Raw genomic sequence first — 23,054 nt, 5'->3', positions numbered from 1 at the left:
CGTTCTCAATCGTCTCCTCCGTCCCATCTAGGGCTTGGCAGAATTGCCCCCGAACGTCAGAATCGTGGGATTGGGACTCGGAGCTCATGGAGTGGTAGTGTGGGTGCACGTGAGCAAGGAGCTGAAGCGCGTCAGGATTAGCGCTCCCGTGTGCAGGTGAGGGACGATGATGCTCTCTGTTTTCCTTTTCTGCATTGTTTCGAAACCTCTTTCGTTTTATTCAGTGGATCTCTGATTGGTTGCTCTTAGCCAAGTGTTTTTACTTTGATGTACCTAATGCTGCTCCACTGAAAGTCCTTTGGACCAGACGCAGGGCAGCATGGGTGTGTTTCAAGTTCTCGCTGTAGGCAGAGCGAATTTCGCTAAATTGACGATCTAGTCGATTTCTTACTCGTTGCTCTCGGAATTTCAGTGTAGACTCTCTGAAACCCTAAGTCGTAGTATCCAATTGTGGGTGGTAATAGCGTGGATGGCAGCAAGTGGCAGTGTACGATTTAAACCGATTTTGCATTTGTGGCGATCAGCAGGTGAAATTTGGCCGGGGTGAAATTTTTAATATAGTATCGGTAAATCGTGCCTGTGAATTGTGGACCTCATTGTGTCATTGAATCTTCGTAGGAGAAGCTGGCACTGCATATGTTTATTGAGATTTTTTGAAATTTCATATGTGGTAAGATTTTGGCGGTGATACTATATTCAGATCCAAATTTGAATGCGAGGGATCGATATTTAGGTTCGCGGTCGGTCCAAAGTTTATATAGGCGTGATCACAGCTGAGAAAATTTTCAGGGACATGAAGAGGGTCTTGTAATGTCGAAGTTGAGCTACCTGATGGCGTGTTGACCCGCATTACCATTAGAAGCACTTTAGACTGCAGGTCAAGGTCTAGTCTGAACTGACAATCATATTCTGTTGTCAGCTGCAGCCAACTTCAGGCATCATGTCCACCGCAGTGGAGTTGATTACATCTTCGTTAGCATTACGACAACCTCCAATGAATTTGCGAAGCACAGAGTCATTTAAGGGGTTAGGAAAAGTCCGATTACAGAAGTATTGGATGAGAGTAAAGCGGCAGCCGTTAGATAAATTGAATAGAATGTTGGTTATATCAGGAACGTCTGAGGATAAGGAATCAGACGGTCCTATCCCTTATCTTGCAAGGAAAGGAGCTAAGTTGTTTGCTAAAGAATCCATAGGTGCGGAACATGGTGAGGGATTTGCAACCTTTAGAGCAACTGGGCCTCTTCATGTGGATGTAGACTTTCTGAATGATCGAATGCGAGAGCGAGGTTTGCAGCGGATTAGGTATGCCATGAAACCAGACGAAGCATTCGGATTGATTTTCTCATGGGACAACGTGCTATTGAACACACATGTACTGCGGCTGGGGGCTTGGAGTCGTCTCGCAGCTGAAGAAAACATGCCTTTGCCCTCATGCCCGGAGAAGCAAAGAAAATTGCTTTACATGGATATTAACCAGGCTTTGCGTACAATTTTAGGCTGGGGAGAAGAAATTAATGATGATAAAGTTGTTCGGCTGACAAAACGATTAGCAACTTTGTATTCTGAGGAATTAGGATTAGTGGAAGCCCCAATGGAGGGTCTCAGGACATGGTTAGGCGCATTGTCCAATGCTGGGGTACCCTGTGCTATTACCTCTTCCATGGATAGAATAAGTCTTCTTGCAGTTCTGCAAAGGCTGAAGCTACTGAAGTACTTTAAAGCTTTTGTGACAGAGGAGGATGGGATGGAGTCTATTGCACATATGTTTCTCTCTGCAGCCGTAAAGCTTGATCGTCCCCCTTCTAAATGCGTTGTCTTTGAAGATGACCCTCGTGGCGTGGCTGCAGCTCACAACTGTACCATGAAAGCGGTCGCCCTTATTGGTTCACATCCTGCGTATGAATTGACTCAAGCAGATTTGGCTGTCAGCAGATTTGCTGACCTGTCAGTGATGAACTTGCGGCGGTTATTTGCGAATAAGGGAGCCGAATTTATGGACTTGCAAAAGCAGGCTGAACCGAAACAACCAGCTAAAAGGAGGCTTAGGAATGATACTTGGTTTTGATTCTTCTCATTCAATGAATCAGGCCTAGTGGTGTATATAGTAACTCCTGTAACTTTCAATGTTTATTTCTGTTTAATTCCTGTAGAATACTTCAAAAATTATGTATGATTTAGAAATCCTCTCAGGATGGAGCTCAGGTTTTCTTGTGAAGATACTCTAGATTGGAGATTAAGTACAGTATCTTGTGTACAATTGGATGGTTAAGGAGTTGGCTTCTGTTGCCATCTGCTTCTAGTACCTAGGCTCACCTTTATCAGTTCTTCGTCCTTTCTTCATTACTTGGAACATCGTGTAAAGTTGAAAGAAAAGTCAATTCATCTTCACGATGGTGTGGAGGCATTCAGGAACTGGGTTTCACCTCTGCACCAGTTGTCCTCTTACATTTCCCAGCAATGCTTTCTCAGGTATTGTGTCCTCACTGTTTGCTTATGGTAATTTGTTTGTCATGAGTTCTGTGTCGAGATAGTTTTTGTCTACTATCTAGTGTGGTTTCATTTGTATTCCCTTCAGCGAGTATTGGATACGGGAATAATCCTGGTCAGTTGCAGTTGCAAAGATAGAAACAGGCAGCATGAAGACTGTTTCACATCGGAGGGAAGTTGATTTAAGATTTGACTGGATTGATTTAATATTCCTCTTAGTTTACTAATTATAGATGGATCCAATTTTAACAATTTTATAATACGATAAACAGTTTTCAAGATGTTTTGAACTTTTCAAAAAAAAATTACAACATTCAAAAAATGAAAAGAATTAGAAATATTATTACAATTAAATTTGATGATTTAAAAACATGTTTTCTTTATATATGCACAACTATAGGACGTTGTAGAAATAGATGTAGCATAAAAGGCAATGCAATGGAAATATCTTTGACTAAATATTTAGTAAAAATTATCAATAATCAATCAAATTATAATTTTTTCAAACTTCAGAGTCTAAATTCAAAGAACTAAAGGACCAAAAAGTTACTAATGTTATATTTATGTGAAAATATACTATCACAACAAAGAATGTATTGGATAAAAGAATTACACTTTGTATATAAATGATTTGTCAATTTAGCTTCAACACTATATACACAAGGTTTTACAGGTATGTTTGATATTGCACATATATTGTCACAGTCATGAAAATATTACAAAAGTAAAATATTGTTTTTTCATATTGTAATTAAAAAATTAAACCCATACCAATTGTATTTTAATGATATGATTTTAAATATTAAATAAGTTTTGAAGGTGATAGAAAAAGTACTATGAGTCACTAAAGATGACAATGTATTAAGACAAAAATAAGGCATGATTTCTCAAAGAATTATTAATTTTGTTAAAGAGATTAATGTTAGTTTGGCACCATCAAACAAGTAAATACTTAATTAGCACATATGCTACAAGTATATATAAAAAATATGGTAATTCATATTATTTGGAACTAAATACATATATATATATATATATATATATATATATAATTTTATCCTCATTTAATAGACATCTAGCCAATAGCATGTAACTTTTTTTTTAAAATAAAATAAAAAAACCATGTAATATTTTTGTGATTCCAGAAAGAATTGAGGTAATAGAGAGTTGAAAAATTGCTTTTCTAGAGCTAAAAAGACTTGTATATTAGAAGTTTCTGTTTAAGTTTTAATAATTATAGAAATGATACACTACAATTCTATTGTTTTCCAATCTATTGAGAAGTTATCAACAGACTTATCCTGAGTTGCTTCACAGCAATTTCCATTACCTGCAAGATGAATCTGAGCGAAAGCTCTAATAATATTGACTGTGCCCAAAGATGAACCATTAATCAATATCGTGGATTAGAAAGGAGGGGAGTGAGTGACTCTTTAGAAACAGATACCAAAGCCCCAAGTCATAATTCTTTGTCTTTTCAATGAGCTCATTTAGAACGACCCAGCAATACTACGGTTTGGTTGCTACCCACCCTAATGTATCAAACTGTACTGCAATGTTAGGTAGGTTACTAGGATATATTCAAGTGTGTTGGAAGAATAATTTGGTGATGCTATGCGAACAAAATGTTGTGAACGATAACTCATAGATCACATCCAGCATCACTGTTAGTAAGACGAACAAAGAAAAGTAATCATTCCTGTAGACATTAATCCTTCATTTTCTGGATTAGAAAGTGCCTACAGAATTTTCTACTGGTTTCTATGCTACCACCCTCCATGCTACAGCCATTCAGCTTTTGGTAGGAGCAGGAGTGCGTCTGGAACAGATGCTATATTCACAAGACCTTGTTCTAATATTCCGGATGAGTCTACCTTGACCTCCTTCAGCCATCACGCATAACGAATGCAAGAAAGGGTCAATCGTTTCCTGGTATCCTACAGAAAATTATATCTTGGATTCGCTTGTGCAGAAACATATGAACATAAGAGACTAGAAAAATGACAGCACTGCCACTTATTTATTTACAGATTTTCTCACTTTCTACCTCAGGTTTGACAAACCGGACTGGAACAACAGGTATGCCATACCACCATTCATTAATTCGCCGAATAAATCTGCGTGTCGTTTCTGCCCTGGCAGGCATTTCACTTGTAAACACATTAAGGAAGGTGACAAGTATCAACCAGCGAGTAGGAAAAATGAGCAAGATAGTAGCTACTACCAGAAGTAGTGCTATGACCTGATTCGTAGCCTGCATGCACAACCCCCCCCAACCTTCGTCAGAACACTTTTCTCCGACAGACTATTGATGTGGTCAAGGCAGTCATGATCTCTGTGAAGCTCTAGATTCACTTCATTTATAAAATGACCAGTGAAAGCCTACCGTAGAGTTAAAACTGTTAGTTCGTTAGGTGGATAGACTAACCAAACACTTATTGAACCTCAAATAATTGAAATCGATTCATTTTGTTCACTTATGAGGCACTTCACACATGCTGCAACAGTTCGAAGTAAACAGAGTCAAAAGGGAGGATTAACCTCTGGAAGAACTGATAAAACCACAGCACGTGTCTTGAGGAGGAATATATTTCCAGTCTGAATCAGCCCCTCGAGCTGCGACAATGCTTGTTGCAGGGCAAGCACCTGCTCAACCGCGTTCATCTTCGGAGGCTTGAGAACCAGAACCTCTTTGATTGCCGCTCCCGCACGCATATATCGAACATACGCCATGTACAACGCCATCGAAACGAGCAAGAGTGGGAACATGTAGGCTAACCAACCCCTGCGGGAAATGATGGACACGAATTAATGGGAATGTCCCGATCGCGTGTGGCAGGAATGTGAACATTTAATTATTGTCATCTACCTCCATTTATCCGAATAGCAGATTCACTGTGTTCAATCTTTGACCATGCTTTTGAAAAACTCATTCGCTTAGTACTCACTTGACAATGATGTAAGTCCCAATAACACAGAACGTGAAAGACTTTGAAGGTTCTTCCCATGCAAGAACAGCTTGAAGCCAAGTAGTTACTGCTACCAAGGGAGTCAGCAGCTCCTAGAACCACATAACAAAGCGGCGTTAGTCACATTGTCCATGCTCTAATTAAAGCGTTTATCAGAACAAAAGAAACGAAAGAACTAATGGGCAACATATCCAAGTTGAGATGAAAAATACCTTCATAACAGCAGCGTTGGTGTCAATGCCTTCAACCTTAACTTCCTCTATGGTAGCCTGTGCCTGAAGGACCTTCTTACTATTATCCCGTGACTGTAAAATTGCCTTCTCCAAGGGAGTTATTTCACCGATGAGAATTTCTCCAATCGGCACAGGTGATTCTTTCATCTTTTCAACTCCCTTGGAAGCAGAAGGACGGAAGGTAGCTACAACAGCTGCAGCAGAGCTTGCATAGATCTTGTGACCCAAGTAAGAACTTTCTTCAGTTACTTGTCCTTCAGAACGGCCTGTGCTACGAAGTGAGTTTGCCAGTTCTGCCAGAATCAAATCTCCCCCGGTTATCTCTGTGGCGAATGAGAATGTGAGTAAGCTTTCTGGCTTGAGAGGCAGGGAATGAAAAGTTTCTCTTGTAGCTCTTAACCGAGCGATTCCCAAGACTGCCTTAGCTAAAGCTTCTGCTTTCCCTACACCTTCCAGTTGGTAAGTGCGAATGAATTGGTGAACTGACACAACTTCCCGAATAATTGTCAACCAATAGTCACGGCGCGAGCGTCCTGTCAGTTCTGGGAACTCTAGCACAACAGGCTCAACCCTGCACCCAATCAATCAGCAATTATAGAAGCAAAAAAATTAATGCTACTAAGCGGGGATGTCTGTCTGCAGACAATATCGGCTCTTCTAAATCTCTCTCGAATATCAATACAACTGTATAATCATACTACATTTTCTGGCTCTAGTCTAGTTGGGCACTAAGGGTTTTACGAGAAATGGGACCTAAAAATTGCTTAACAATGCACATAGCCTACACGCACAGTACTTCGGTATGTTGTAAAAACTTACGTGGCACTTGATTTATACATAACAGCTTTGTCAAATAGACGGGCACCCCACGGCCCAGTCAAAGCTGGCTTCACCGCGTGCTTTAATTCTGCCGAAAGATCAAATTTCTTAGGTTTATCGTAAGACACGACCCCAGCCGCTTCGAAATAGAATGCATGATCAGTTAAAGTCAATCGTCCTGCATAAGATTACGGAGTCGTAAGCGCAAAAACTAGGCTTCTGAAGCGAACATTCTTCAGAAATGCAAGCCATTTCCGCCCAATCTCATGAAAGAAGAGTTAAAAGCACTGGTAAGAGCGATTGACACAGCCATAAATCATACCAGGCCAAGTAGATACACCAACATGCTGGAGAACAGGCTGGGTAGTAGCAGTCCCATCAATATCAATCAGAGTCTCATCCTTTTCCAATTGCAATGCCTTCAGTAGAGACGGTGTAACTTGATTTTTTATGGCTTTTATCGATCTAAGCAACGAGTTATAATACAAGAATTAGTAATCAAACTTGAATTAGTTAACCCAGCTTGCACATTAGATGAGTTTGATACACTAAGCTTGAGGAGTGGCAGGAACATCCAATTATGCACAAGAGTGTTTAAGCTCTCAATAAAAATGAGTTGAAGCAAAAACGTCTACAAGGAAAATTTTGCGGAGTTTGAGATAAGATTTCATAAACAGCAACAACTATATCCAGCTGATATGAGTTAGGAGATGGAAGACAAAAGAAATAATTAATTAAAAGTGTGCAACTTACTTATCCAGCTTCTCAAGATATTTGTCGTAGGTGGCGAAAGGGAGACGGTTCCCACTACTAGCAGTGAGAGATTCAAACTGACTGTGCACCGTTATTGCATCTGCAACAGACGGAATAGCAGGTGCTATTCGCGCAAAAGAATCAGGTCCAATAGTGCTCTCGACGTCAACCTGCATGTACGATTCCCATTTTAGGACAACAAGTTTAAAATCAGTATTTCTACACATGGCAGACTTTCAAAGGATAGGCGTGTTCTACCCTAGAGGGCTAACTGCAATACTTAACGAAGGCAGAGGATCATTAGGACCATCAGGGCATTTAATTCAGAGTAGCCAATCCCGCTGAAGTTCTCCTGAATGTCTTTGGGCGTCGAGTTAGGTTAACTTTGCTACTGGAACACCTTACAGGGCCATTCTGCCACGCAAACGTAGAAATAAAACTCTCAAATGATCCTCAGCCCCCTAGTATCACTGACGTTTCACACAAAATGTTTGAAATAGCGCAGAGACGAAACCTTCAAAACAGGTCTGTCGGTTGCTCCTGGAGCCTCCCAAGCAAGCATCATATCAAAAGTCAGCCGTCGAAAATCCTTATCACTCAGATGGTCAGTGACTTGATGTTGCACAGAAAGGGCTCTGAAACAACTGTACTCAAGAAGATGCAGGGCATATTTAGATGGGTGTTTCGCCGACGTAGGGGCTTCCTCTTCAAAATGCCTCTGCAGTTCCTCTGGGTGCAGCTGCAATATCCTGGAAAAGACAATGCACTTGCACATTACATAGAGCTAATGAAACACAAACAATTCGGAGAAAACAGGACCGTCATGTTTCCATCCTTTTCGTGTTAAGCCGAAAAAGGATGAAGAGAAGCGTATTGCACTAGAAAATGGAGAGAACCATGAATTACAAAATGTGAGGGCACTCATTAACACGTTTTGAAACCCAAAAAATAGAGGTTCATCTCTTACCTTGCGCAATGCCCAACCACAACGTTAGCAAGTGAAGACAATTCCTTTATCCATTTTCGAGTGCCCGAGGGTGAACGGTCCAGTCCCTGTGTCTTCTCAGAATATTTGCCACCAAAGAAATCCTTCAAGGTAGTCTCCCCCGCAATCAAAGAATCTAACATATTCTTTCCTTTCGTCAACGAGGCCATGACTGCCTGAGCACCGCAAAGATCTCTATCAGAATGATTCCAGCTGCAAATTGCTGTATAAACCACCGCGTAAGAAAATACACGGCAACTATTGATTGAACTTCTAATTATGTGCCCTGTTAAGTGTTAGGTTTGAGCTTTGACATTTAGAACTGTCACGAATCTCACTGTTGCTTGTAGTAGCAATTGATACAAGCCCTCTAACAGACATACTGAAGGTAGTCGCCCAACTGGTAGAATCATCAGGTTGTCGAATACACTAGTGTAACGACATTGTGTAAAATATTTTGAAAGCTAACAAGTAGCATGTCCTGTACGTTAGACCTGAGCAGAGAATACCACATGCTTCGCAACTAAATAAACTGATATTGATGACATAGATAAGCCGGAGAAAGGCATGAGAAGAATACATGAACCAACTTAAGTCTCACAACACCAAATTACCGAACACGCATTTGGTGTTAATGAAAAAGTGGCAACCAGCCACAGCAAATAGTCGTCGTGCGTGGACAACCACCTCTCCCAAGGCTACAAAGCAACTCTATCGATCGCGGCAATTCCGTAAACCCACTTTGATAACCCTAACCTGTGCCTTGCTTCCCTGAAATCAACTCAGTACCACTGGATACGCTTCCACAAGCTCCTATGAGCAATAAGTCCTCCATCACCCTCCACTAACAGTTCTACAAGAAGTAGTCAATGATGTTGGAGGGTGATGAGTTCACTGCACCTCGGAAGACTGACATCTACAGTTCTCTCCGGCATGTTGGCGTGGTTGGGGCAGTACAGAAACATACATAGTCCCAATACTAGCGGGGATAATTGGAATCTTGCGTGTCGGCACCTCTCGAGATTCAAACCTCCATTCAACTCTTGAGATTCATTCTACCTTGTCAATTCAAACGCCACGTCGGCTCAACCCCAGTGGATCATTTGCGGCAGGCGTTTTCTTAGATTTCAATCACTAAAATGCCATATAGCTCTACCAAAGCATTCTCTCACACTTGTACACAGCCAAATTCATAAAACCAACGTCTACCCAAACCCTAAGCCATTGCACACACTACAGTCCCACAAGTAGGAGCCATCGAGCATTTCGTCGAAGCAGGCTGTCGAAGCCACTTTCGGAGAACCATCACTGTTGAGCGCATTAGACTCCTTTCCCTTTGACTCGTTCTTCTCCGCAACTTAATCCTTCCTAATCCGTATGGATTTATTTACTAGCCACTGAGCATGCGATCAACGAGGTAAGGAACTGAGCACAGATGGTGTGCACAATACCTTACCCACTACATCACCTGTGGGTGTTAGTGTGACGAGGTTTTTTTGGGGGGAAAGGAGCTGCGGATGGCTGAAATACCGCCAGGTGGAACTGTGGGTTTTTGACTTCGCCGCGTGGCGCATCTTGCACGTTCTAATCAGTCCTGAGATTTATCTCGGGGACGTCGGAGGTTGATGATTGATCTTTTGGCGCAAATTTGTTGGCCCTAGAGGGGATGGTGTAAAATTTGAGCTTATTTTGAGCAGAGTCTGATGCTGATCATGGATTGGGAGAGAAAATTGGAGTGATTGAGGGCAAACCAGGTCGGTGGTTGCGGAGGATCTGTCTGGAGAGCTGGTTTGATGTTTTTGTGGAATTTTGGCCGCAACTTTCTGTGGGTGCAGGGAATGTTAACACTCCGAGTTGTGTGATCGATCAGGGTTTGAAATTTTGGTCAGAATTTTGTGGTCGGTAGTTGATACTAATTTTTTGATAGGAGCAGACGATAAGTTAGACTTAACGTTTTCACAATCGGAGCTTGGCATGTCAAATTGCACATGGCCAGGACCAGTAAGATGTGAATGCCGTTGGCGGTAGCAATTTTATATGCTGCAAATAAGTTGGCACTGGCGCCGGCGCTGTTGCACACAATGACCATCATCACGATCCTTACTTGGATATTAGGAGGGGCACTAACGCTAGGGCTCGGTTTCATTGTGAAGGAGTGGTTATGGAACCCTCTGATGCTAATTGAATTGTGCAAGAGGCAGGGAATCAAGGGCTTCCCCTTCGTGCCTTTCGTTGGTCAGATGCCAGCAATCGATGAGGTGTATATACATATTAATACTCGCTGCTTCAGTTTTCGTGTTCCATGTACTTTCTTTCTCTAATTAGACGGAGCACATAAATTCTATAATTGTACGCGATTTTACAGAGAGAGTTGTTTATTAAAGGAACTGATGCTTTAGTTTTTGATATTTTGTCCTCTAAGGTGCTTAGCGGAAGAAATAGACGTGTTCAGAAGCAGGATAACGACGAAGTTGAAGACGAAGATAGGTTGACCGCAGTGACCAACTGCTACAGAAATCATGGTTCAACCTTCTACTTCACCGTAGGTAGAACAGTTAGATTGAGCATCGCCGATCCTCCATTGATCAAGGACATTTTGATCGCAAATTCAGAATCCTACAGTAAGCCCCTCCATATCAGAAAGCTGGGGGTTCTTGGAGACGGGATCTTTGCCTCCAGCGGTAGCACTTGGTCTCCACAACGGTCGCTATTTACTGGAGCTTTCCATACTAAGGAAGTGAAGGTAACAGTGTTCTGTGTGAATTCTCCTGTGTACAAATAGCTGCAATCTGAGATCTTCCTCCCCTTTGTGCAATTTCACGACTGGCAACATTTGAGCATGCTCCAGGTGAAACCTTATTTTTTTTCCCAGTGTGTCATCTTCACAAGCCTGATGAGGTCTTTTTGTGTATGGCAGAGCAAAATACCGACAATGATCGACTGTGCCCATTCTGCTGTCGAAAAGTGGTCAAGAGAGCTTAATGATGGGTATAGTGAGCTAGATATGTACCAAAAGTTCGCTGAGTTGACCTTGGATGTAATTGGAAAAACTGCCTTTGGGACAGAAGAAATCGGTGGGGCTTCGGAGGCCGCCTCGGTCATTGGAAGCTTTAACCGATACCTCCTGTATTGCCGAGAGCTTGTTTTCGGCCCTCCTGCTACTTTTCCAACATCTTTGTAAGTTTGCCTTTCCTTCTCCAATCTAGTAATTTACGTGTACAACTTTTAATTAGCACTGTTATCGATTTCTTTACAATTTTTTCAGACGTTTCGCTCTGAGGATCTAATGAGAACATCAATTCCGACTTTGCTTGCTTATTCCGACTTTATCGTAAAGTTAATTGGCGGTGGTTTCAAGCAGACGCTATGTTCAGAGGAAACACCTTGTCTCTAGGGGCATTGCGGCTGAAGCAAAATGGCTTAGGACTTACATGGGGCGCATCATCAGTGCCAGAAGAAACTCTCATCATTCAGGAGCTGCTGAAACGGTCTCTGATAGGCATGACTTGCTGGACGTGATAATAGGCGCTGTTGACAACATTGGACATTCGGAAGAAGGCGCCAAGAAGGCGCTTAACGAAGCTCCAGATCAGACCATAAGTGAGAAAAGAAAAAGAGCAGCTGAGATGACGAGGCTTACTGAGAAGCAACTCCTTGACAACGCTCTTACAGTCCTTCTCGCAGGTCATGAAACCACAGCCAGCTTGCTCACATGGACCATCTACCTGCTGGCGAAGCACCCACTTTGGCAGAAGCGTGCGAGAGCTGAAGTTGAGGAGTTTTGTCCCGGTGGTGTTGTAGAACCGCAAGTATTGAGTCATCTGAAATTGCTTGGCATGATATTGCTGGAGTCCTTGAGGCTGTTCCCTCCAGTTCCTCTCATAGGTAGGATGTGTATAAAAGATAACAAAGTCGGACCGGATCTTCTAATACCAGAGGGTTTGGAGATAGTTATACCAGTTGCAGTGTTACACAGGGATAGGACTATATGGGGAGATAACGCTGATGAATTTGCTCCAGCAAGGTTTGGGAATGGCATAAGTGGGGCTTGTGGAAACCCGTTGGCATTTTTACCTTTTGGAGCTGGCCCTAGAACGTGCATCGGCCAAACTCTAGCTCTTTCTGAGGCCAAGGCTGTGTTAGCAGTCATGTTACCCTTGTTTAGTTGGAAGCTCAGTACAAGTTACCGCCATAGCCCTGATGTTACACTGACCATGATGCCAGAATTTGGCATGCCCGTGGTATTGGAAAAGATAGAAAAGTGAAGGCCTGTGGAGTTCGATTTCTTTTTGGGCCTTGGTGATATCAAGGTTTCCAGTTCAATTATGATACATAGCACAGCACCTTTCTTGCAATTCAATGTTCGAACTATTCAAGCTTAGGTGATAGGTTTATTCAATATTCTATTTCTGAACGGCACACTCCTGGAATTTGGAGAGTGTTGTGTTTTGTATTGATAGGTATTGGCCATCGGTGGCTTTATATCACTGTTGATAGTTGCTAAAGGTAATCACCAGCAGTACGTCGAGCATTCTGAAGTATTTTTACTGAGGCATTGATGGTTTTTGTTGGTTGGCCTTGCACACTTAGTGGTGAGGGCAGTATCTTGATTTCAGGGAAATTAAAAGGATCGCATAACGCTTCTGGCGAGAGTAAAAATTGATCCAAGGATTGTTTCTCATTTCAGACTATCGATGAGCCACAGGCTTGACGCAACCTCTCATGGCCTGTGGTGCAGCATAAAGATGATGCTGCTTTGAAGTCGTGACCAGCTCCTGAGAAGCGGGAATGATCTCACTCTGCTTTGAAGCCACCATCGACACCTCCTCTTATGTTGCAGCTCGCAAAAATTGATACTGGTCATGCTCTTTCACGATGCTCTAACTCTTGAATCTGATCAATAATACCCACACGACTATTTTATATAATCTAAGTGAAACACTGCACTCTTAGCACATCCACTATTTCTTTGTTATTGAATTGATATCAAACACCTTAACTCGGGACCAGGAAATCCTAGAGAAACCATTCTACTCGATCCTTCACCTCAGAATTGTGAACTGCTGCGAACTCAACACACCTCCAAACAAGTCAAGACTTTTCATCAAACAGCTTCGCTTGCAATTCTAACCATTCTGGACAGTTGGGGCCGTCCTATGTAATAATCTGTTTGCTGAGGTATTTGTGGTAGTGGTCGAAAACCACAGGCGGCAAATCCTGAAACCAGGATCAAGTTAATAGCTCCGGTCATCTACCTGGGATAAGAGATGGTTACCTACAAATACAAAAAATATGTTTCAGTCATCAGAAAAATGGAATTATTACTCAAAATCCTCAACATACTGTTACGAAGAATGGACGAGCCTTTCCTCTGAACTTTTGGAAGAGTAAATTGCAAGAATTTGAAGCTACTCAAAAGTATCTCTATGACTATTGCATAGAGCAATTGCTCTTCATAATCCACATGTAGATCTGCTATTTCTCAATTGTATCATTCCTAGAGGATGCCTGTGCTGTTGAGCACAAAAGTACTGCATAACAATTGAAGCAGTTTTTTCTTTTTGTCTTTTTTTTTTTTTTTTTTTTTTTTTCTGACACAAAATAGATGAACACCTGATTATGTGTGGTAAATTACCGAACGAAACAGCTTAGATACTAAGGTGGATGGAAGAGCAACTAGCCAAAGTGATACACAATCAGATTTACTTTTTAAATTTTGATGGGTTATGGAGTTATTTTGGAGCATATTACAACTTTATTTGATTGTCGAATTGGGCCTCATTTCAAAAAGTTCCTTGTCATCTTTATTAGATTTCTTTTTAGAATTGTGTTGTATTAATCACTTCTTCTTCAAATAAGAATTGGATGAAATTAATAAGCGTAAAGAAATGCCTTTACTTCTATGCAACACGTTCTATGTTAAATCATGTCTAGCATTGATGTTTGCTGCTTCAAGAAATTTTATTACATTTTTTTCCTAATATGTGTAAAATTTATCCATATATATTTTTATATTTCAACATTTCTATAAAATAAAAGAGAATTAAAAAATTCGAAAATTAAAAAAAAATATCTATTTTTTAAATACGTTATATTATCTTAATAATAATAATAATAATAATAATAATAATAATAGATAAAATAATATGAATGAGGAAAACCTCTTGAACATCCCAATAGAAACCAATAAAGAAGCCATAAAAATTAAACTTTAAATAAAATCATAAACACCAAATAAAAAACTATAAGAAAAAATGAAGTAGATTATAATTTTAATTTTGTTTTATCTTTCTATGAATCTACTTTTGTTTTAATTATGTTTTTGGATTTATGTAGGATACTTGATTTGAACTATTTTTTTAACTTTAAAATTATCTCTAAGTAAATTCTATACAAATTTAATTCTAATAAAGTAATTTTAATTATATTAATTATTTTTATCTCCTTGTAAAATTATCATTAATAAAAATCATACAAAATTGCAAACCACTTCTCAATAAAAGAACAATATAAGCCTCAAAAATTGTCATCAAAAAAATTTCAAATCCCAATGTCATTTGTGACTATAAAAACTTCTATAATAAAACAATGAGAAAAAATTTGTGTTTATTAAAAGATGGAGATTCTAATGTGAGGTTATTTATTACAAAATATTGCATTATAAAAATTTTATTATGTCATATTTATTAAAAATATGTTTAAATAAGAAAAAAAAACTTAAAAACATATTTATATAACATTTTATTTTAAAAAAAAAAATGGTTTATCATATTGCAATTATAAGTCACTTGAGAAAATCTACAATTTTATTATAAACTAAATTTATTGTATAATATGTTTGAAAATATTATTCATGGATTTAACATTTAGTATACAATTTATATAGATTATTTATAAATTTAATATACACACAAAAATATATTTGTATGTATATATATGTATGTATATGTATGTATGTATGCATGTATGTATATACATGTATGTATATATGTATGTATGTATATGTATATGTATATGTATATATATATATTAAAATAATTCATATAAAATAAAATAATAAAAAATAATAAAAATAAAATTTTTTTCTTGGTACTTTTGGCATACTTGTAAGCAAATAGAATAGATATGTGTACATAAAAATATGTCTAAACTAAGTAATGAAAATACTACAAATAAGATTTGACTTCTTAGTAATATTTATTCTTCTATCAAGTATGACCATGAATTGACAATAAAATATTATGAAATTACCATAGATAATAAATAATATATTAAAAATATTCCTAAACACAATAAAATTATAAAATGCCATATTTATATTCAAAAAATTATTTAAAAGATATAATCCTCTATATAATATTAAATAATTTCTTGGTAATTAAGAAAAAAATCATGCAAATTGTTAACTAACCAACAATAAAATTAGAGTGTTATTTATACAATAATTTTTTCCAATTATAATACATATAAGATTGGTGATGTATTAATTTACTTAAATTTGGTGATGGTATCATCGTAGGTTGCATCAAGAATGAAACAAGAATGAAAAAATTAATTATTTATGTAATTAAAGTATGTTCGGCAGGTAGTTCAAAACTTTCCTTGAAACGTTAGTAAAGAAGGTAGTTTCCACATTGTTCCACAACTTGGATATTGCATCTTTCATCTTCAACTTTCGATGAAAAAGGAGCCCCAGCTGTGAATTTTCTGCTTGTTATCTTGAGCAAATTGACTTCTCGAATGGTTTCGGACACAATTAGCCACATGAGTCATTACTGTTATCGTGCAGACGTCATTTGCATGACATCCTTTCGCGATGAAGTAGACAAGTGTTTTACAACTTGACATGTTATTATTCCATATCCTTTTACGTTGTTGTCATTTTCTTGGAAAAAGGTCGAAGGAGCCGAAATTTGGTTGCGATTTTCTTATTGAGGCTTGACGGACAAACGTGTGCTGTTACCAGATTATTCGCTCATTAGATTCCGTGACTCGCCATTCATACAAAGTGAATAGCTAACGACAACAATAGACACAGAAACAAGACAAGATGAAGTGCGAAATTGAAGCAACAATCGCAGCCTTTCTGTTTGTCTCCATCCCTGAAATCTAGACCGGCTATTTCCTCTACAGCTTGAAGTTCTAGAAGAAATATCTTCTAGCGATGCCCTATGTTATCGAGAACTCGCAATGGAATGAGGTTGTGTGTTGTTTGAATGCACACATCTCAAGTGACACAGCAATCCAAGTAGATAACAGTAGCATCCCATATACAAGAAATGGGGTTCCATTGGTTTGCCAAAGGTTCCATGGGGCTGCATTGAGATACTTCCCCTAAAACTTCGTGTTGGAGCAGTTTACAACAGGTCCTTCAAAAAGATCAGAAAGATATGCACACAGCTACAGAAAAAAACTCAATTAAGTAAATAACCGCTTCCAAATTACAAATACTGTACCCATTGCTGTGCTGGTGAGAATTGGTTTTTGTATTTCGGAGAACCTACTCTAATCTGGTAATGCTTCCCAATGCACCATACTGAGAGATTCCGTTTCTCCAGAAAGGTCCTCTCCTACAGGAAAGCACAACCTGTGAATTCATCCAGTTCAGCGAAACCGTCGTCCTTCAAAGCCAGAAGCTAGGCTGGAAACAGACGACTGAGAGCAAATCAGCTTGATCGATGGAGATGTCGGATCTGAACCGTAAGTGTCGACCACCCCGACTTGAAGTGAAAGAGGGGATGATCTGAAAGACAATGGAAGAAGGTTTGCAACTACTACCCACAGCTGGTCTTCTTCGCACTGGTCCGGACCAGACGCGGACGCTGAAACATGGTTTTTAATGACTTCGTCTGCGATGATTAAACAGATTAAGAGAAATAAATAAATGATGGAACCTTGATAGATCATCCAGAGGAAGATTTGCGACCCTTCCGAGCTGGGTTAGTCACCAGAATGGCTTCGGATTCCGACTCCGCGCCCCGATTGCCCGCCTCACAGTCGGAGGGGCCTCATACTTGTCGATGTCAATGCTAACGTTCTTCAAATGTGCTGGAGCGCCTGGCTGCAATGCGGGACCTCCAGCTGTAGCAGCAGCAGCCGCCGCTGCCGGCTGCTCAGGCTCATTCTTCCCTCTCAAACTCCAAAGAAATATCTTGTGTCGACAAATGCACAACACGCCAATCAGAAAACCAATGGCAAACGGGAGAATAGTACCCAGTGCCTTCATTTCAAACGGCGCCATGGTGCCCACCACTCGAAACTCACCCCAACCCAATCAAAGACCCCTACAGCATCCTTTCGCGGCGGCTCAGCTCCACGCACAATCACCAATCCTCGACACGACTAAACTCTCATGCAACTCAAACTCATGGAGTTCAGAATCCTGTCCAAATCACACGCACACACACACGGCGTTGTTGCAGTTGGATCAACGAGCGCCGCGTCCTAATGTCCAGGTCTGGTAGACTCGGCGCATCTGCTGGTTATAATGGGTGCTGGAGTCATGCAGAAGAGCTTCGACCGAGAAGAAGCAACGCAGGGTGACGCTTGCTTCCACAAAAGTGTGCCGAAATCCAAGTGGGATTGCGGGCTCACAGTGGGATCCCTTCCTCCGTCGCCACTGCGGGCGGACAGTGGGCGGAGCTGGGTTCCACGGCCCCCACTGGTGCCGAGACTGTGCCTATTATTAACAGTAATTCTAATATTTTACTATTAGTGTTGAGTATTTTCAGAATGAGAATAGTAATGGGATTTCTCATGCTCTGCCCCCCCCCCCCCTTTCTTAAGCTGCTCTAGGGGTGGGTGTGCTCCGCTTCATTGGATGAGTGAACTTTGGGCGTCATGCTTGAGATTTTCATGCACAATCTTTTTCTTCAAATTTTGGTGGGTGTTTGTTGCAAATTTGTGAAAGTTCAGGAATAATAATAGTAATATTAATATCAACCTTCACAAATAACAAATGTTAGTGTCCTGCTTTTAAGTTCAGAAGCATGAAAAGATAATAGTGAGTCTGCAATGTTTGTTTTAAGGATTTACATGGTTAATAATAAATACAACCCAATTTTTATTCTCTTTTAATGGAAAAGAGCATCAACATGAGGAAAATTCCATGTCAAGTCTCTTAATTTCAACTTGTGGTTAATAATAATTTGATTATTTGTTAATGTGAGTAATGTGAGATTACCAATTACTTTCAAAGAATTAATCCCCTAAACTCAGCAAATTAAGATAAACTCTCTAAGCAGGGATTATAGCAACCTTCAAATTAACATGTATGAATATAGGCCCTTTACTGTATCCCCTCCTAGTAAATTCGAACAATTTGTTACTTCTAACCAAGTTAGAGGGACATTGAGAACTTCGATGACCTACTATAGGGGAGAAAAATTGTTCACTGAGGAGCATCAGTAAGGAATACAAACATCACTGCACATGCAACTATTCGCATTCACAGATGAGCTAAAGTAGACTATTAGGTACCGTGACTGAGCACGCGTGCCTAACTTGAGATTGTGACACGAACGACATCGTATTCACATTCTGGTTCTTACATGTATGAATCGCAGGTTAATTTCAACTAAATAAACGTATGATCATGACTTACGCAAGGTCAGCAGTGAACATTAACCCGTCAGTAATAATGCCGTTTCCAGAGACACATTCAGGAACGCAAGAGTAATGCAAGGACTCACGTGATAAGAAATGTTCTAATATGCACAAAATATCTACATCAACACAACTCAGTTTATCTCAAATATGGTCGCTAAAAACAGATGTCCTTGCCAACTCTTCACTGCTCCTGAAGGTAAGAACCATGACCCCGATTTACGTTATGAAACAGATGAGGTATGCGGACAAGTATATCGAGGTCAAATGAAATGAAAAATTGAGACACGAAAAATACCAATGCAACATACTCACCTTCAGGGGTTCCAAAAGTGACAAACAAGTTACTATTGAATTATAGGCTATATGCAGATATTGTACGGCGATAAGGCTATGGAACCTAACTACAAATTATATTGAAGTATGCAGGGTAACATCAGTTTTCAATATTGACATTTCTCAACAAATCTAAACTGTACATTGCCTTTGAGTAAAAACTACATCTATAACAGCATCGAATTAAGATATAATCGAGAGTGTCAATTCATGTCAGCTTTAGGTTTGGTCTTCATAAGATTAAAGATCATGGGCAGTCACAACCTAGTCTAATGTCATAAGGACTGGCTTTCCATATTTAGACAAATAGCATGTCCTCGAAAGAATCAATAAGCAATCTATACCTTTACTTTCACTTTTCAAAGTGAAAGTAAGAAAGGCAGCCACAACTAACGGCTCTTGAAGCTAATCTGTATCACTGTCTGCACTACCCATAGCCCTAAGACCCCTCGGCTTCTGCATGTGAACCAAGAAAATCGTTAGAATTCTTCGTTACAGTAAACATGCTCAAGCCCAGACCTAGTTGACGTTGCACAGCATATTCCAAAACTAACTAACCACAAACGAAACTGAATTGATAACCCACCTTCTTGATGGCCTTCTTTTCTTTTACTTCATAGCGCTCCCTCGTAATATCACAAAGCCATGCTCCAGGACTGATGGACTGAATCGTGCAAGAAAATTGTCAGAAGTTAGTCATACAGACAATTTTAAATGAAAAACAGACGTGTATTTCAGGTTTGACAGAGTATACAATGAAGCTGAAGAGTAAGCTTCAACACTTATTCATTAAGAAGAAGTCAAGGCAAAAGACCACTTACGGTTACGGTCTTCTCCAGAAACTTCGACCTCTTTTTAGGTCGAACTGGGAGCTTAGAACCCTTAACAGCAAAAAAGTCATCCTCCTTTTCTTTTCGTGACAAGGATACTAAAAACTTTGGCCATTGGAACAAATCCATGTCTACTTTTCCAGGTGCAGTTGTCTTATCTTGGTGCACATTATCGTCTGTTCTCGCACTGACAGCAGATTGAGTTGCAGGAGATTCGGCAGGGGCAATAGAGGCCGTCTCAGGATTTACTAGTGGTTGATCCGAGTGCAACTCCGTAGTTCGAACAGTATTGGCTTCGCACTCAAGACTGATCGGAACATGGTTGTTAGAATTCCGTGCAGCACATGTGGCTCCAGTCCCCTCAGCATCTCTGTAATACAAAAGGAAAGAGTTTCAGTCAAAGAAAAAAAAGTTGCACAATCTCCGAAGCAACTCAACTCGATCATAGTTTAGCTGCTAATTTGCGAAAGAATGCACCCATTGATTTTGATGAAACGCGCTTCACAATTCTTTACAACACCTACCTTTTGGTGTTCCCAGTGGCTAGTTTAGGTGCTGAAGATTTAGAAGCAACTGGTCCTTTAATTCTCGCCACAAGAACTCCTGCACTCTTCTCTGCTTTAACCGCTCCTCTAACTACTCTCGAAATAGCCTTGATGTCCACCTTCGTGTCAACCTTCGCTTCAGCTCTCTTATCGGCTGTCGTAGCCTCTACGGCAGGTTTGACATCTACTCTATTGTTAAACCGCAACCGTTTCCTCTGACCCCACTGCGGAAGACTCACTCCATCGGAAATAGATCGTTTCTGGGCCTGTTCTACTACCTCTTCTTTTTGGCTCTGTTCAACACAAACTTGAGTAACCTCAGGGGCTTTGTAAGCACGATCATTGCTATGCTTGGCTTGTTGAGAAGCAGTTGTCACTTTCAGCTTATTACCTGGCATCTTAACCAAAACCCGTCTATTCCCTAGCTTCAAGCAATCTCCTAGTTTCTCGTCATCAGCAGATTCTTCTCTTCGACCGTTTCTACTGCTGGCCTTTCTTGCAACACTAAAAGGCGCACCCTCAGTGCTAGCAACCTGCTGTTGTCTGCGTATCAGGAAAAAAGTTTTCAGTACGACGCACTGGATTGGAAATCAGGAGCAACATCTAGCGTTTCCAATTTCGAGGTAGAAGGTACTGAGCCTTATGACTAAAACTAAAAGTACGTTCTAAAGACATTTCAGTAACGGTTTCCATAGAATGGTAAACCATTCTGTACGAAGTGGAACCACACATACGATCGGAAAGAACTCATAGACATTTCTCTCAACAATAAAAACACTCAGGTAAGAGACAAAACGTCCGTTGCGCCAAGCGCCTCCAACAAGATTTTGTAATTCCAGCAAGTTGTAAAAGAATATCTGTGAGGATTCGACGTAACTCCAAGATTTCAGGACCGTCCACACTTTCAATCAAGCGAAGATTAAGAACAGATCTATCCAAACACAGACTCCTGAAGGATCTACAACAAATCCGACTTCGAAGTCTGCATCCTGTGCAGCAGCACGTTCCAAAAGCAAGACTTCACAAATAAAGACAGTGTGAAATAGACATTGAGTGGCGCGCTCGTCGGAAATCTCTTACAGTTCGTACTACACAACCTCGCGACGCAAGAATTCGTACTGCATCGTTCAGTGGCGCACAACAGCACACCACATTCGTGACACGAGATCCTCGCTCACTACACAACAAGATTCTCAAAACCTATTCACAGCAAAGAAAGGCGCTAAGGTCTTCATTGTCACGATGACGCGCTCAACAGAAGAGAAAAATCCTAACGACCGCCACAGGTTTTTATTTCGGAACAGCCTGAAACTCCCCCGAAATCTGGAGTGTAAACAACGTAAAATACTTTAGCGAGCCAACCTCATCGTAACTGGTGACGACTACCGCGACTCCAAACCCCGATCGCCCGCAAGGAGCTGTCGTATGAGCAGCATTAATCACAAGAAAAATACCATCGCCTTCCAATCCACCTCTTCTCACCACTATCTTCATCCACTCCCCTAAGACTCCTGCAATTCTCGCATCAGTGGAACCGAAAATCCTCTCCACAATTTCAGACACTGCACCGCTTCATTACTTTCGTCAAATTTCTCCTGCTTCCCACTACACTCACAAAAATCTCACAAACACAATCTCCTGCCTCACACCTACATGGCACCTCGTGATAGCTCAGAACAAGCTGAAGCGCGCTCAGAACGCCGCAAAAGAAGAATTGCTACACCACTACTTCAGTCCAGAGCTCTATCAAAAGCATTGCACACCTATCGCCACTACTACTGCACATGTGCGCTTCATCAATGACTTGAAGCCTGAGAAACGAAGCACATTTGTTCTGGCACGGGAGCCCAAGCAGAGAAGGCTGAGGAGCCAGAGCTTCTGTCCGTCGGAAGTATGGCCTTCATCCCCATCACACCACAAATATGGTTCGAAACCTTTCTGGTCGTCGGCTCTGGCGGTCATGAAGCCTATTGTTCATGACCGCCAGAGCCGACGATATGATCTCTATTGACATCCCGAACAACGTCCTTCGGGACGTCACAATCCGCGGGACGTCGTCCACAACCTCGCGATGACCCCTCCGTCGTCGCCAAATCATGCTCTGCTGCAGGCTGGATTGAAGGGATTTTTGGGGTTTTAAGGATTTAGGATTCCAACTGGTGGAGCGTGCATCATGCTGACCATCCCCACAGTTTGTGGTGAGTGACCTTTCTCTGATTTCATACGTAGCTTAGGGGCCTTTAGCTTAGATCGTTCTGTCTGCTTGCTAAACTCCTGCAGTTTCCATGCATTGCATACAAACTGTCGTCGCTTCGTTTATGTCCGTTGTCCTCGTTCGGTCCAACACAAGCGGCACTGTCGCCACCACTACGGTTCTAGTTCGAGCGGAGACACGGCTATTTCGTGCCTAACATGGTTGGTGCAATCCATTACTCGGATTCAGTTACACCATTCGTGCCCTGCAAACTAGGACAATTTGAACTTTCTGC

At 40.6% G+C, this 23,054-nt stretch overlaps 4 protein-coding genes across 12 annotated transcripts; 2 read left to right on the top strand and 2 right to left on the bottom strand.

The window, feature by feature from the left end:
- The first annotated feature begins 17 nt into the window (after positions 1-17).
- Positions 18-2,461, top strand: LOC112282692 (5-amino-6-(5-phospho-D-ribitylamino)uracil phosphatase, chloroplastic). 5 transcript variants are annotated; one of them, XM_073537303.2, is made up of 3 exons: positions 18-156; positions 413-527; positions 926-2,461. In XM_073537303.2, the coding sequence occupies exon 3, from the start codon at positions 941-943 to the stop codon at positions 2,066-2,068; it is 1,128 nt and encodes a 375-aa protein (XP_073393404.1). In that variant the 5' UTR covers positions 18-156; positions 413-527; positions 926-940; the 3' UTR covers positions 2,069-2,461. The 5 variants fall into 5 exon arrangements, with proteins under 5 accessions (XP_073393404.1, XP_073393401.1, XP_024376434.1 ...); XM_073537300.2 differs by having other exon boundaries at positions 920-2,461; XM_024520666.3 differs by lacking the exon at positions 413-527.
- Positions 2,462-4,186: 1,725 nt separating this feature from the next.
- On the bottom strand, positions 4,187-9,687 carry LOC112279765 (uncharacterized). Of its 5 annotated transcripts, none has more exons than XM_024514436.3 (10): positions 9,150-9,687; positions 8,232-8,425; positions 7,779-8,013; positions 7,265-7,434; positions 6,834-6,976; positions 6,512-6,689; positions 5,672-6,263; positions 5,439-5,551; positions 5,032-5,275; positions 4,187-4,744 (listed from the first exon to the last, which is right to left on the bottom strand). In XM_024514436.3, exons 1-10 carry the CDS (start codon positions 9,216-9,218, stop codon positions 4,511-4,513), a joined length of 2,172 nt encoding a protein of 723 aa, XP_024370204.1. In that variant the 5' UTR covers positions 9,219-9,687; the 3' UTR covers positions 4,187-4,510. The 5 variants fall into 5 exon arrangements, with proteins under 5 accessions (XP_024370204.1, XP_024370219.1, XP_024370225.1 ...); XM_024514451.3 differs by having other exon boundaries at positions 8,830-9,686; XM_024514457.3 differs by having other exon boundaries at positions 9,217-9,664.
- Positions 9,688-9,715: 28 nt separating this feature from the next.
- Positions 9,716-12,790, top strand: LOC112279789 (cytochrome P450 72A397). Its single transcript, XM_024514481.3, has 4 exons — positions 9,716-10,507; positions 10,672-10,992; positions 11,167-11,426; positions 11,611-12,790. Exons 1-4 carry the CDS (start codon positions 10,262-10,264, stop codon positions 12,512-12,514), a joined length of 1,731 nt encoding a protein of 576 aa, XP_024370249.1. The 5' UTR covers positions 9,716-10,261; the 3' UTR covers positions 12,515-12,790.
- A 6,439-nt stretch (positions 12,791-19,229) lies between these two features.
- LOC112290113 (uncharacterized) lies at positions 19,230-22,449 on the bottom strand. Its single transcript, XM_024536075.3, has 5 exons — positions 21,928-22,449; positions 20,545-21,108; positions 20,012-20,390; positions 19,777-19,854; positions 19,230-19,646 (listed from the first exon to the last, which is right to left on the bottom strand). The coding sequence occupies exons 1-5, from the start codon at positions 21,930-21,932 to the stop codon at positions 19,596-19,598; spliced, it is 1,077 nt and encodes a 358-aa protein (XP_024391843.1). The 5' UTR covers positions 21,933-22,449; the 3' UTR covers positions 19,230-19,595.
- Positions 22,450-23,054: the final 605 nt, after the last annotated feature.

This window comes from Physcomitrium patens, chromosome 1 (assembly GCF_059467195.1).
Source record: "Physcomitrium patens ecotype Gransden chromosome 1, ASM5946719v1, whole genome shotgun sequence".
NCBI classification, from domain to species: Eukaryota; Viridiplantae; Streptophyta; class Bryopsida; order Funariales; family Funariaceae; genus Physcomitrium; species Physcomitrium patens.
This window is presented reverse-complemented; position numbering and strand designations above follow the sequence as displayed.

Bases quoted from the DNA above. Each gene is read 5' to 3' on its own strand.
- LOC112282692 (XM_024520666.3), top strand. From the start codon at position 941: ATGTCCACCGCAGTGGAGTTGATTACATCTTCGTTAGCATTACGACAA.
- LOC112279765 (XM_024514436.3), bottom strand. From the start codon at position 9,218: ATGTATGTTTCTGTACTGCCCCAACCACGCCAACATGCCGGAGAGAAC. The intron at 6,690-6,833 runs GTATGATTTATG...AATCTTATGCAG, and splicing joins TGGTGTATCTACTTGGCCTG to GACGATTGACTTTAACTGAT. The intron at 5,276-5,438 runs GTGAGTACTAAG...CATTTCCCGCAG, and splicing joins GGGACTTACATCATTGTCAA to GGGTTGGTTAGCCTACATGT.
- LOC112279789 (XM_024514481.3), top strand. From the start codon at position 10,262: ATGCCGTTGGCGGTAGCAATTTTATATGCTGCAAATAAGTTGGCACTG. The intron at 10,993-11,166 runs GTAACAGTGTTC...TGTGTATGGCAG, and splicing joins TCCATACTAAGGAAGTGAAG to AGCAAAATACCGACAATGAT. The intron at 11,427-11,610 runs GTAAGTTTGCCT...GGTTTCAAGCAG, and splicing joins GCTACTTTTCCAACATCTTT to ACGCTATGTTCAGAGGAAAC.
- LOC112290113 (XM_024536075.3), bottom strand. The intron at 19,855-20,011 runs GTAAGTGGTCTT...TGCACGATTCAG, and splicing joins TTCTGGAGAAGACCGTAACC to TCCATCAGTCCTGGAGCATG. The intron at 19,647-19,776 runs GTGGGTTATCAA...GTTCACATGCAG, and splicing joins AAAAGAAGGCCATCAAGAAG to AAGCCGAGGGGTCTTAGGGC.